This window comes from Salmo salar, chromosome ssa09 (genome assembly GCF_905237065.1).
Source record: "Salmo salar chromosome ssa09, Ssal_v3.1, whole genome shotgun sequence".
Classification (NCBI taxonomy): Eukaryota; Metazoa; Chordata; class Actinopteri; order Salmoniformes; family Salmonidae; genus Salmo; species Salmo salar.
In genome coordinates, this window is record NC_059450.1 from 18,989,109 (window position 1) to 19,004,284 (window position 15,176).

General features: G+C 43.5%; 1 protein-coding gene across 2 annotated transcripts in view; it reads left to right on the top strand.

Annotated features, from left to right (window-relative positions):
- The first annotated feature begins 3,665 nt into the window (after positions 1-3,665).
- The window catches only part of djc17 (DnaJ homolog subfamily C member 17), a 53,932-nt gene continuing 42,421 nt past the window's right edge, over positions 3,666-15,176 (top strand). The window contains exons 1-5 of one of the 2 annotated variants that reach the window (XM_045723305.1): positions 3,666-3,906; positions 12,281-12,350; positions 13,952-14,010; positions 14,126-14,213; positions 14,309-14,385. In XM_045723305.1, the coding sequence (XP_045579261.1) occupies positions 3,823-3,906; positions 12,281-12,350; positions 13,952-14,010; positions 14,126-14,213; positions 14,309-14,385 (378 nt within the window). In that variant the 5' untranslated portion in view covers positions 3,666-3,822. 2 annotated transcript variants of the gene reach the window in all.

Genomic DNA, 15,176 nt, shown 5'->3' on the forward strand with positions numbered 1-15,176 from the left:
CGAGAGTTGCACCCCTTCTCAAAAAACCTACACTCGATCCCTCCGATGTCAACAACTACAGACCAGTATCCCTTCTTTCTTTTCTCTCCAAAACTCTTGAACGTGCCGTCCTTGGCCAGCTCTCCTGCTATCTCTCTCAGAATGACCTTCTCGATCCAAATCAGTCAGGTTTCAAGGCTGGTCATTCAACTGAGACTGCTCTTCTCCGTGTCACGGAGGCTCTCCGCACTGCTAAAGCTAACTCTCTCTCCTCTGCTCTCATCCTTCTAGACCTATCTGCTGCCTTTGATACTGTGAACCATCAGATCCTCCTCTCCACCCTCTCCGTGTTGGGTATCTCCTGTGCGGCTCACTCTTGGATTGCGTCCTACCTGACAGGTCGCTCCTACCAGGTGGCGTGGCGAGAATCCGTCTCCGCACCACGTGCTCTCACCACTGGTGTCCCCCAGGGCTCAGTTCTAGGCCCTCTCCTATTCTCGCTATACACCAAGTCACTTGGCTCTGTCATATCCTCACATGGTCTCTCCTATCATTGCTACGCAGACGACACACAATTAATCTTCTCCTTTCCCCCTTCTGATAACCAGGTGGCGAATCGCATCTCTGCATGTCTGGCAGACATATCAGTGTGGATGACGGATCACCACCTCAAGCTGAACCTCGGCAAGACGGAGCTGCTCTTCCTCCCAGGGAAGGACTGCCCTTTCCATGATCTCGCCATCACGGTGGACAACTCCATTGTGTCCTCCTCCCAGAGTGCTAAGAGCCTCGGCGTGACCCTGGACAACACCCTGTCGTTCTCCGCTAACATCAAGGCGGTGACCCGATCCTGTAGGTTCATGCTATACAGCATTCGCAGAGTACGACCCTGCCTTACACAGGAAGCGGCGCAGGTCCTAATCCAGGCACTTGTCATCTCCCGTCTGGATTACTGCAACTCCCTGTTGGCGGGGCTCCCTGCCTGTGCCATTAAACCCCTACAACTCATCCAGAACACCGCAGCCCGTCTGGTGTTCAACCTTCCCAAGTTCTCTCACGTCACCCCGCTCCTCCGCACACTCCATTGGCTTCCAGTTGAAGCTCGCATCTGCTACAAGACCATGGTGCTTGCCTACGGAGCTGTGAGGGGAACGGCACCTCCGTACCTTCAGGCTCTGATCAGGCCATACACCCAAACAAGGGCACTGCGTTCATCCACCTCTGGCCTGCTGGCCCCCCTACCTCTGCGGAAGCACAGTTCCCGCTCAGCCCAGTCAAAACTGTTCACTGCTCTGGCACCCCAATGGTGGAACAAGCTCCCTCACGACGCCAGGACAGCGGAGTCAATCACCACCTTCCGTAGACACCTGAAACCCCACCTCTTTAAGGAATACCTGGGATAGGATAAAGTAATCCTTCTAACCCCCCCCAAAAAAAAAAATATAGATGTACTATTGTAAAGTGGTTGTTCCACTGGATATCTTAAGGTGAATGCACCAATTTGTAAGTCGCTCTGGATAAGAGCGTCTGCTAAATGACGTAAATGTAAATGTTAATTATACACACATTTGTATGCTGAGCAGACTGGGACCAGAAATCGGCTTTGGCATTTCTAACCCATTTCTTTCTTTGAGGCCCCCATTATTAGCCAGATAATGATCATAAAAAAATAAAACATGGAAATAAATGTAGACAGCACAAATAAGCTAAAAATGGACCAGCCCATCTGGCATTTGACCGAAATGTTAGATGGCCAGTCTGACCCTGTCTCTGTGTGTGTGATTGCTGTTCTCTTCTCAGAAAGTTCTATATCATTCTAGGAACTGGACAGACTGGCATTGTTTACAGGGCCGGACTAACTCATTTGGGGCCCCAGGGCACCTACCTCCAGGGGTCCTACCGGCCTCTCAGGGAATGCTGCAATAATGGGCTTTCCATGAAACTGGCTGCATTATCTTCCTCTGTAAGCCACAAGCCCTCATCCGGTCATCCAGAAGTGAAACCTGAGTGTATTATGCCATAATAACCCATATGAAATGTTTGTGAATGTACCCTCTCTTACCCTTGTTTCAAACATAGTTAAAAATATATTTTTTAAATGATGTCCTAATATTACTGTTATATCTAGAGTCGCTGTACGAACGCACATCTGCACGGTTTCACATTGTACATCACTCTCTCGTTTAATGACATGTACACTCATTCTCACGAAACAAAATGTTATTTAACCATAAATGGTTCTCAAAAAACATTGTTCTTGTCAGCCAATTAGTTGATAATAGTGGGAATCTATTTACACGGAGAGAATTTATGGAAAGATACAACTTTGAGGTTTCAAGCAAGGAATATGACACTGTTATTAAAGCTATACCTAGTGGGATAAAAACTTTACTTCAGAATAATACATATTTTGGAATATCTCCGATTGTAAGCAATATTCAGGTGAATGGCATTGGTCTACTAGATACGAAATTCAACAATCGTTTATTAAGGGATATTTTCTACAGGAAGTCTATTCCCTCTGCAATATTTTGTTGGGCTTCATCGTTTGATGTAAACTGGCGCCGTGTTTGGCTCACTCCACACAAATTTATGGTGACCAATAAAGTGAAGGAGATCTCCTTTAAGATAATCCATAGATTCTATCCGTGTAATGGCTTGATTTCTAAATACATACTTGATGTTACCAGTGAATGCAGTTTTTGTGAACGAGAAACTGAATCTATTGAACACTTATTCTGTAATTGTTTATATAGAGAAGTGTTCTGGACTGATGTAAAACTATATATTGGCCTCAAATTGCATACAACCATTGAAATTTCTAAGTTTGACATATTATTTTACTACACTGATTCCACAATTGAACGTGAGTATGGTATAAATTTTATTAGGAAAATGTTTCAAACACAAATCAAAATTTATGAAGAAAAAGGCCCTTTTCTTAATTTTTTTATCTGATGTGGAAAACTATTTAGAGTCTTTAAAACGTATACAAAACAAAATATAAAAAAAATGTATTCCCTATATGTCTGGATTTGATTTGATATAATGTGTAATAGTTTTTTTTTTTTTTCTCATTTCTTTGGACTCCCTCTGGCTGTTATGCTTATGTTTTGCATGTTACTGTTAATAAAAAAAAAATCTAATAAAAAAAATGCGATTTTTTTAAACAAATTATAATAAAAAAAAATAATAATAATTCATTCTCACAACCCATTCATCCGTAAAGCAGCACACTGTCGTAAACCATAACAACATACAGTATGACATTTTTACATTTTTTACATTTTAGTCATTTAGCAGACGCTCTTATCCAGAGCGACTTACAGTAGTGAATGCATACATTTCATTTCATAATTTTTTTTTTTTCCTGTGCTGACTTACAGCACGTCGTTCCATACATAACAATTACCATATTATAATGGCCAATCTGGTACAGTTTGAATAGGTAAATAAATATTACACTTTGACACCAAAAAGTTAATATTTGTTCATTATTTACAACATTTTCATATCACAATGATATCCCAAATGGATCCCTTTAAAGTCAGAAAAAAGTATTTGAATATGCCACACTAAACCAAATAGATCAACATGCTTGCAAATATCATTGTAATTCAATACGTATCATTTTAAATCGACAATATCGTGCAAGTTCGATAATAAATTACGTGTAGTGCACTTAAACTACACATCCCGTAATTATATGTTTTCAGGAAGTGAATGAGTCCGAATTGGAAGTTCGAAACGTTCAACCCATACGTGCTACAACAACAAACATCTTTAGGACGTTGATTTAACGTTTGTTTTGGTAGCTATTATATTGTATGAAAGAAAGATAACATGACAGGAAAGACAGCGAAAGACCTTTTACAGATGGACCTATATGGTCTACTGGGTATTAAAGACACAGCGACAGCGAAAGAGGTGAGTGATGGCTAGCTAGCAATAAGGAGCTAGCTTGCTAACTAGCTACTTTAGATAACTAACGTTAACTAGCTAGCTTACAAACTTTGACGCCTTGTGTATCTTAGCTAGTTGCTTTGAAGTTGGTACATAATAACATAGCTAATGACCTATCTCTGCTCTTCCAAAAGGTGCTAGCATGGACGGAAGTGGGTAGTTATACTTAAGCCAGCTAGCTCTGATCCAGTCACGCGACGACAACAACGAGTTGTCTCTGCTGTGTTAGTAGAGGGACTAGCACTTAGCCCTGGACCAGAGCTACTAGCTAGGTTGGTTATGAACAAAGCAAGCTAACGTTAGTTACCTAATAGTTTTGTTAGGTCAGAATTTGTACATCATGGATAATGTCATTAGCAATATTTTTACCAAGACTGTAGGTCTTGTGTGTTCTAAGTAAAGTATCTTCAAATGGCCGCTAAGTGGCGGCATAGTACTGTTCAAAATTCAATGTATCTAGTGGTCCTATGACAGTTTCTATTAATAGAATACAGAGCCAGCCATTTCTGTAGATGTGGGTTGTATCTGAAGGAAGCATGCAGATGAAGTGCAACACCTCCTGGAGCAGATGTCTTCTGAAATGATAAATCAGACTCATCATCATGTTGCCAAAATGAGACTGTGGCTTCCTTGTCTAGCACTATAAGAAGGTCCTGTTTGATTCTCCCAAGGGATACCAACAAGTACCGGTTGAGCCAGCTTTTGGATAAGTTCAAGAAACAAATTATCTTCCTCAATATCTCTTATTGTTTGCCAATCAGAAATTGTACTGCAGTCTGCATGTTAAACAAGTATCATGTTTGATTGCTTGCTAAAACAAAAGGCTGCTCCATCTAATTGAAACAGAATGTAACGGGAATGACATTATGTGCAGACATGGGTATTTGGTTTGCTCTGGGAAGATTCCCCTTCCCTTGTCTTATTTTCCCTGTCGATGCTCCATGGGTGATAGGCCTGCTACATGTGTCCCCAAATCCAATCATTTTCACGACCACCTCCATGCTAAATTTCCAGCTCCTAAAATCTGCAGGCCAGAAGGAAATTAACATTGCTGCCAAATTGTGGGAATAATTCAATTTCTTAATTGGATTTCAAAGTCTCATCCACCTCAGAGGAGTATTTTAGGGAAGTTAGTGGTTGTGGCTTGGACAGAAAGAGTCCCTGAAATGGGGAGCCGAGTTTTGTGAGGTTTGCTGATGGTCAGGAAAGATAGTGAGCAGTAGTCCATACACCAGTGCATGTGTGGGGACTGGTAGACTTTGTGAAACCAAGTGGTGCAATCTATGAAGACCAATGTCAGATGTCACAGTTGTTTTCTCCCACTGTTACACCAGAAGGACTGCTGTTTATCATTGAGAGAGGAAATACTCTTTCAAGATCATGTTAATGTGGGCTTAGCAACAGCTTGTAAACCATTCCCTGATGAATCTCGGCTTCATGTTACTCTTCCTGGTTTGAGTTCTCTGTCGTTATCTCTGGTTTTGAAATTCCTTTCATTTTGAATTGCAGATATTTTAGTTGGGGAGCTGGAGCTGGTGGCTTGGAACCTGTGGTTTATGCACATCACTGAGTGAATCATTATCTGGAGGTATTTTTGCCACAAAGTTCTCCTGTAGCTGACAGTTAAACAGGCCAGCTATCACTTTTCAGCCACATGCTCCTGCATATCAGCAGGGATAAAGAAGTGGCTGTTTTACAGAGGAAGGGAAAAGACCGAACACAGTTTAGGCACCAACAAATTCAATAAGATTCAGCAATGTGGCTGCCTGGTGCTATTTCTGTTGGCTAATAAAGCACAATATAGCCTACCTATAGTGTGACTGTTTAAGACGGCTAGATTGTGTCTACATATATCTGAGTTATGTGCAGACATTATTCACCAGCAGATGTCTTTATGGACTTTATCATGACAGCGCAGCGCTTACATGTGGAGCTCCTTCCTCTCCTTCTCATTGCTCTTCGTGTCTGGCTCCCTGACTGCAGTAACGTTAGGCCTCAGTGGCTAAAACAGCTCATGGTGCTGTAGCTTAGCTAGCTGTGGGACTGAATAGAGTGACCCCCCCCCCGCCAGGCTGGCTGCGTTTCACTGTGCATCCTACTGTTGCACTCTGCTGCCTGCCTGCATCAATTCAGAAGACACTCACCTACCCAAGGAAAGTAACTCAGCTGGCCCTTGGCAGGCCCCACTCATGCTAATTGTATCACTGTCCCAAACAAATGTTCCTGTCAGGCGAGTTATGCTCAGCTCAGGGCGCATTTTGGAAGCTGAACCGCAATTACATCTTAATAGACACACACACACCATGTTCCGCTTTATATCCCCGACCTCGGTACATATTTTATCACTTCCTTTTCTTTCTCCCCCTGCACCACTCCCTTCTCCTTCTTTCACTCCCTCTCGCTGTCTTTCTTCCTTGCATGTGTTTTCTCCAGCGGATCATTTTCTAATAATGCCAGATCAGTGTAATTTAGGAGGATGGCCCAATTGCAGAGCAGGTAGTTAATCAGCCACCCATGTGGTTCCTGCTGTGGCTGTGTTGGGGCCAGTTGTCAGCTGTAATAGGCACTACAGACGGGTAATGAGTACAAGATGTGGGCATGCAGTAAAGACTGTGGCAGGCAGCGGGTGGCAGAGAGAGCCTGATTTCACCATGCACCAACCATTAGGCTACTGTGTGCCTGCTGGTACTGTAAGTAAATAGCCCACTGCTAAGGAGGGAGGGATGGGCTTGATTATCAAATTCAATTTTATGTCACATGCCCGAATACAACAGGTGTAGATGTTACTGTGAAATGCTTGCTTACGAGCCCTTCCCAACGATGCAGTCTAAAAATAGTCACACAACAATGGCGTTATATACAGGGAATACCAGTACCAGATCAATGTACAGAGGTACGAGGTATTTGAGGTAGATATGCGCATGAAGGCAGGGTAAAGTAACTTGGCAGCAGTATATGAGTGTAAAGGTTTGTGTGTGCGTGCGTATGCAGTGTTTGTGAATGTGTGTGGGTTCTGTGTGAGTGTGTATATAGACATGTATAGTCTTGTGAGTGTGCATGGAGTCAGTGCAAGATAGGGTCAGTGCAGATAGTTCAGGTAACCATTTAATTAAAGTAATTTCCACGTAAAATGACCCATGAGCACCAACGTGAAGTTCATAGGAGCCTGTTAAATTGGGTGTCAAATGAAAGATAAGAGTCTAACCATTATCCAGCCTAAAAATAAGGAATAGACAAAGGCTTTGATTTCTGGTCAAACGGATGGAAAAGGGGTCTTAGAAAACATCTAGCAGAAAAAGTCTTAAATTCAGTTACCTAAAACCCACATATTTTAAAGATATTTTCTAATTTCTCTCCCTCATGAGGAGGGAGGTTAATGAAAGTTCACAGAAGTAATAAAGTAAAGGTAGACTTATCATAGTTAGTGTTTTTTCTAATATAAATGTAGTTTATTAATTATTAAGTGATTAAAACTCTAAATTCTGTTTCTAAATAAGTCATGCAATTGATTTTGCTACAATGGGAAATCATAGTAGTCACAAACCACAATAGGGTTCACAAGTTTAGTCAGCGTAGCACAGTAGTATAGTGTTGTCACAATACCAGAATGTAGACTTCGATACCGATACTGCAGTAGGTTTAGTATCACGATACTCGATACCATCATGATACTCAATACCAAAACGGTACCACGGCAAAAGAAGGCCTATTAGCCTAACTCCCAGAATGGTACTTTATCCAGACAGATCTTTTGAGTTCCATATCATCACATTTGAAATGTTGGATTTGTGTATGTATGCATTAATGTATCAATTATACAATCATGCAGTCAATTTGACTTTTAAAATATATATTTTTTACCTATCTATCGACATAACATAATGGTAATAATTGATTTGAATGGTAGGTCTCTATTGATAAACTGGACAAATCACGATGTAGCCTAGGCCTATTCATATTCAGTAGGAGTGTGTGCGTGCATTGAGTTATTGAGATTGTTTTGGCTGATTTCACAGGGCTACAGATGAAAAACAATCTGTGTCCCCTCCATTTGGGACTTTTATTGTACTGATCAACAACATTTGCATAGAAGAAGCAATCTCTTATTTTATAAATGTGCGTGCTGTCTCACTCACAGTTTGAGGCTCGAGCAAAGATGATCTTGACTGGGAGTGATGTGAGGCGGGAGAGACAAACGTTTTTGGTCACAATCAGCTTTGTAATCATCAATATTTTGCGTTATGGTTAGCATATCACAAACAAGGTACTAGTGTAGTAAATTGATCTTAGCTTCAGTTGTAAGTTAGCTTGGAAAGTTAGCGTACAAAGCTGGAAGCTACCTTTTATCCTCTTGCTTTGTAAAGTGTTTTAGCCTGTAATGGACATTTTGGCGAACAGTAATTAAGTTAACATTTCTACATGCCGTGTTGCATTATTCAAGTGTCTTAAAGCTGCAATATGTACTTTTTTGGGCGACCTGGTCAAATTCATATAGAAATGTAAGTTATTGAAAGCAAGTCTAAGAAGCGGTAGATCTGTTCTATGTGTGCTATTTCTATGCTTCCTGTTTTTTAAGTTTAGTTTTTGCATATTTTACTTTTGGTTTTGTACACCAGCTTCAAACAGCTGATAATGCAATATTTTGGTATATGGAAAATATATTTCACAGTGGTTTAGATGGTACAATGATTTTCTACGCTCTACTTGAAATTAGGAGAACTATTAGAATTTTAGTGCATCTTTAACTTCTTGGTTTTGTTTGGGGGCAGAGTTCATTAAAATAATAGCAAAAAACTGAGGGAGATTTTACCGAAATTCTGTTATCAAACTTTGCATCTGTGCAGTTCTTCCAGTAAATGTGTTTTTGTAAAATGAAATCAATGTTTTTTGTTTGGCCTACATTTAAGTGAAAAATCCGTTACGGTGCAATTACCCTTAACAATTTAGCAGTCTTATGGCTATTTAGCAGTCTTATGGCTTGGGGGTAGAGGCTGTCTCTGAGCCGTACGGTAGCAGAGTGAACGGTCTATGGCTTAGGTGGTTGGAGTCTGGCAATTTTCTCGGGCCTTGCTCTGATACCACCTTATATAGAGGTCCTGGATGGCAGGGAGCTTGGCCCCAGTGATGTACTGGGCTGTCCGCGCCTTGTTAGTCTTATGGTTCATTTGCTCCTTTAAGAAGTCTCATTCTCATAATTTATTTAAGATATCCAGCACTGGAAAAACAGTAATGAGTAGCAGACCTGTAGTTGCCACTGTTATTGATCCTCCTCACTCAAGAGGACCTGTCACGACCTGAGATTTCTACTTTCCCTTATCACTGAATTAGCTTACTCTAAAGTTGCCACATTGGCATGTACAGATGACCCTGGGTCTACCTCAATTGGGGCTTGCGTGTTACATCAGGGATGGGACCAATGATGTATTTAACTAAATTCAGGGCTAAGGGAGCAGTATTCACTTGCCAGCAGTAGATGAGGGAGATGGGGGGGGGGGGACCTGGCACTGGACTGGTCTGGCTGGTCTTATGGAGCCCCAGTGCTGAGCACAGCACTATGAAACCCACAGTCAGTAATCCCCAAGGGGGTGTCCTTCTGCTGTTGGAGTGCTTGCACGCATTTACCAAATAGGCTGTTATTAACACAGAGGGGATTTCTCCCCCACCCCATCCTCCAGCCCCTGAGCCCAGTTCTTCTCAAGGCGATGAGAATAAGGGCCTCTGTGGAGCTTGTTAAAGGGAGGTGAGGTAACCACTCTGAGGGATTTGATTTACTGACGGTGTTACAATTACTAGCGTTGATGTTTTTCAGCACAGCATTCTTGATGACAGGTTGCTCTTGTTCAAGAGCTCGGTAGATGTCCGGGCAGCTGGAAAAACCTACTTTGACCTTACAAAATGACGGAGACACGTAAACTTATCAGATTGGTCTGGTGATGGCCAAATCCACTATGTGAGTTGAGGTCACAACCTGACCTCTCAACCGGCTGATGTGTTTCTCTTGGGCAGTGGCAGTGCTGCGTAACTCAGGAGCTTCTCATGACGTTCAGCTCGCTGCCAAACAGGACATACACTGCTGACGCTGACTCACTCCTTGGCTGAGGTAATGTGCTGAACTCTTGGGGGGGGGGGGGGAATTATGAGAAGAGAAGGAGTAGGATTAGGAGGTGGTCCAGGAGAGGAGACCAGAAATGCAGCAGAGCAGAAAGTGACTGGATAGTAGAGAGGAGAGGTGGTAGGAGGCTGAGGGGGAAGCGTTGCTGCTTGAAATAGTTCTACTGACCTGAATGTTATTGTATGTAGGAAGCTCTCTGAGTGAAGGGCTGTAATAATGTGTAGCCTCACAGAGCGATCCCACCCTGTCTATCCCTGTCTGGACAGCACACCAGGTCCAGACCAGGATAAGCTCATCCCCAGATGGTTAAAATGTCTTCTCTGACTGCTGATGCATTACCATATCCTCTTCAGTTCACTAACAGCCAGTCAGTCAGTCGGTCTGCGCTGTCTGCTTTGGCACATTCCTCAGATACAATAGTGCAAAAAAAAATTTGACACGCAGGGAAATGTTGCCCGCAGTAGATGGCGTCCAATGCAAAACTTCCAGACGTGCAGAACAGAAAGGGGCCCTTGATCTATCCAGTTGTAATGGACAGGTTCTGATTGGTTGGCTGCACGGGAGAGATGAGGTTGTGGTGAAAGGGGCGGGGCTGGGAATTGCCAGGGACCTCACAATACAACATTATCATGATTTAAAAAAAAAATATGTATTTAACCTTTATTTAACTAGGCAAGTCGGTTAAGAACAAATTCTTATTTACAATGGCGGCCTAGGAACAGTGGTTTAACTGCCTTGTTCAGGGGCAGAATGACAGATTTTTACCTTGTCAGCTCGGGGATTCGATCTGGCCCAACGCTCTAACCACTAGGCTACCTGCCGCCTGATACTTAGCTGCTGATACAATATATATTGAGATTCTCACGATGTATTTCAATTCGATACTGCAATTTTATTGCGATTTGTTGTTCCAAACATATTGCTCACCATATGTCTGCTGTAGAGAGATGAGAGAGCATGAGATAATTAGTTTTGATCAGTCAAGGAAATAAGTGCTGAAAACATGTTGGGTCACATGAAGAAGATGGAGAACAAGCTATAAGATGAAAAATACCAGAGTTTTGGCACAGATACAGATAACTAGCACTAGCTAATGCTACCTAGTACCCAAAAAATATTTGCAGTCAAAGTATCAATATAATTTTGCGATATGTAACTGTATTGATTTTTTTCCCGCATCACTAGAAAGGGGGGAGGTGAAAGCATGCAGAATGCTGGCAGGGCTGATTCGGACGGGAGGTCTTCATTGGGCATAGATGAGTGGTTTGAAAAGCTGGGCACTGTCTCTTCAGAGAGCTGCTTTCTCTCTCTCAATGGGTCCTGCTTCCTCTCTGGAGGAGTAGACATCGCCTAATGAAAAACACGTTGTCATTAACTCGCCCAGAAGAACCCAAGCAATGCGGTTAACATTCCAGAGAACAACTGAGTAAAAAAAAGAAGCGGACTAAAACCTGATTTTTAAGATTACAATGCTCCAAAGTATTTTTTTTCCCCCTAAGTTTGTTGCTCATATTTTAAAATGTTTTGGCTTGAGACCCAAGATATTAATGGCTGCCATCCCAATTTAGTGACTGACAATGGTGCACTGTTTGTTTTATTGTAATTTTTTTCCTCTGCTGTCAATCCATATTTATCCTTCTTGAAAAAGTATTGTCAGCATTAAGGTGACAGCAGTCAAGATGTGGCCCCAGTGAAACAGAGCCTAAACTCCCTATCAACTACTAAACACGTTTCCACCCCTGTACCGTCATATCAAACTTCTACTCATATTTTTATGTTACCAGGAGACCATCGTTTTTATACACATTTCACTTTTCGGGCCAGTAATGGCTTGAAAAAGAAGTAATCGCGTTGGAAATATATTTCAGAGATTCTAGATTGGCAAGATGCATACAGCGGTTTGGAATATTCCGGTAAAACAACCCTGAAGGCATTCTTTCGAAACAACAACAACATAGTACAGTCTCTACCACAAAGTCCAACCAAGGTGCACAAAATGAAGAACTAACTGCATGCATCTACAAAAATATTCATCCACTTTGGGGGCAGTTAAAAACAACAACACAGTGATAGAGGATCTGGCCATTCCAGGTTATTGGTTTCAATAGACAACTGAACATAGTGGACTGGGACATAATGTGAATAACAATGTGCTGACCTAAGTCCATGCATACTAAAAGAGTAAACACTCTGACTCTGATTTCATTTTCCACTTTTTTTCTGTAGATCAAGAAAGCCTACCGACAGAAGGCCTTGACATGCCATCCAGACAAGAACCCAGACAACCCAAAAGCAGGTGAGTAAAAATGACATGGCACGATGTCCATTTCTCCTCACCTCGTATATCGGCCTTCTGCCTCTGTGGCAGATTGTAAAACCTGAACTCCATCGAAACTAGCTACGTCCATCGTTGTGACCTTGCACACGCTGAGAGAATATAGTGTGTGTGTTTGGTGTCTTGTATGACTGGGAGGTTAACATGGATATTCATGTGCAGTGTGGCCCTGTCAACAGGCACCATGCTTGCATCTCCTCTCCTAACCCACAACATTACATGCTGACATCTCCTCCACGAGACCCTCTAGAGTCTGACCTTGCTGCCAGATGGACCTCCATGGCTAACCAGAGCAGAGGCTTCTCACAAGCCCTCCAGCCATGTGGGCCAGCCCCAGCCAGACAGCATGACTAGCATTTCCCCAGTCAGCCCCTTTGGCACTCCGCGGCTTGTCGCCAAAAAACGTCAACAACCGGTTTCGGAAGTTTCAGTATAATTCTGCGTCAGGGGAAATAAATCACTGTGGCAAAGGCATGTTTTAATGTGAGGTTTGTGCGGTTGCTGGATTCCTCTTACTATTCCTGATTAAGTCAAAAATGGGAAATAAGGGAGTAATGGGGGGGCTGAGTGGAATAAAACAACGAAATTTACCAGAAATGAAAAGGAGAGGTTGAAGAATGTTCTCTTTCACATCACATGCACTGATTTACCCACTCACACGAGAGGTTAAGAGCCCTGAGACTGTAGCCCCAAGGGATGGGGGTCAAGTTCCACCCCCCCATATTGCACCCCCTGTGCTGTAATAGTCTGAGCTGCTCCGGCCAATGTGGCACTCCAGCAGGCTTTCATTCAGCCAGCTCTGCTCCATGTGCGTAGGTAACTTGACCCGTCCACTTCCACCACAGTCTTTAGCCTTCTGTTTGTGTGCTGCTTTTCTCACAAGGAGTAACAGTAGAGGTCCGTTAGATAAAATAAAAAAACTCCCGTAAGTGAGTGATTTAAGCGTGCAGTAGTGGGGCTGTTATGAGCTGGGGGTTTGCGGTGCTGGGGGGGTGGATAGAGGCGAGCGCCGGGGATTTGTGTGGTACTTGTGATTGCCCCTGTGGCCCCGTAGGGCTCGCAAATGGGAGATGGATTGAGAGGTCTGGGTGGATTTATGTGGGAAAAGTGCGAGTGGATCATTGGGGAACCAGGTTTCGTGAGACTCCAGGCACATTTTAACGCAGGAAATGTCTCCGTTTATGTCAGCCCCGGGTCCTGCGTTGGCAAGGAGACATCACAGAGCACACGCCTGCTCGTTTTTTGAACCTTGCCTCATTTCGGTCCTCTCCTCCACACGCAACACACAGCCCCCCTGGTCTCTTCCTCTCTCCTCTATACTCCCCTCTTTTCACCTCCCCTCGCGTGTTAGCAGCTCACTAAGGTATCATTACCTTGCGTTGTTAACCTTTGTCCCATTTGGTTGCTGTTTTTAAAAGCTAACATTCTACACATACACTATGGTCCCCTTAACCACATCTTAAATCCACACTGAGCAGGACTATGAAAGAGTGTATGTTTCTATGTATTGTAAAGTATTTATTATCTCTAGAACATGAGTGTCCTTGGTGTTTCCTCCCCAGCTGATCTCTTCCACCAGCTGTCCCAGGCCCTAGAGGTGCTGACTGATGCTGCTGCCAGGGTAAGACTCTCTGTCTGTCTGATACCGATCATCCATACCCCCCCCTCCAGGTCCTCTTTCCCTCTTCTCTCTAACTGTTCATCACATCAGACTGTCCTTCTCTCTTCTGTGTCAGGCTGCTTACGATAAGATCTGCGCTGCCAAGAAACAAGCGGAGGAGAGGAATAACAAGCTAGATGCTAAGAGGAGGAAGATCAAGCTAGGTGAGCCCTCAAACCTGTGCCATCTCAACAATCACTTCCCTCAGTTACACAAAACTGCCGATTTAGTGTGTGGTGTGTGTGTGTGATTTTCACAGACTTGGAGGCCAGAGAACGCCAGGCTGAGGCCCATAGTGCAGAACAGTTCCAAAACACCAGAACTCTAGAGGAGGAGGTAAGAAAGATGCAACTCCACAGCATCCTAGTTTCCTACTCTGACCCTAGAACAGATCATACAGGCACATTTCACTTGAATGCCAATCCCTCATCTACACACAGTCAGGTGGCTAAAACAATCAGCATCCTGGAGGGTGGATGAAGCAGAATATACAACACATGCTCAGCTCACCTGCTCAACCTCCTGAATGCTGCACTGCACACAGTCAGCCCCAGAGTACAGCTGTTCCAATCACTGGCTTAGTGAAGGTAACACACAGAGCCACCTCTCTATTCTCAGCCCCCACACCCTCTCAAACAGCTTAGCCTACCACTGTTATTATAACGCACACTTTCACGTGTTTCCCTTGATTGACCTTGAAATTCACTAAAGACGTGGGGAAACAACAAATCTGCAGCCATATCTCATATCTATTATTATTTATTCTTTTTTTTTTTTTCCTCTCCCCAATTTCGATCTTGTCTCACCGCTGCAACTCGGGCTGGGGAGGCGAAGGTCGAGTCACGCGTCCTCTGAAACATGACCCGCCAAACCAAGCTTCTTAACACCCGCCTGCTTAACCCGGAAGCCAGCCGTACCGATGTGTTGGAGGGAAACACCGTTCATCTGATGACCGAGGTCAGCCTGCAGGGTCCCGGCCAGCCACAAGGAGTCGCTAGAGCGCGAAGAGCCAAGTTAAGCCCCACTGGCCAAACCCTCCCCTAGCCCGGATGATGCTGGGCCAATTGTGCGCCGCCCTATGGGACTCCCAATCACGGCCGGTTGTGATGCAGCCCGGGATCGAACCC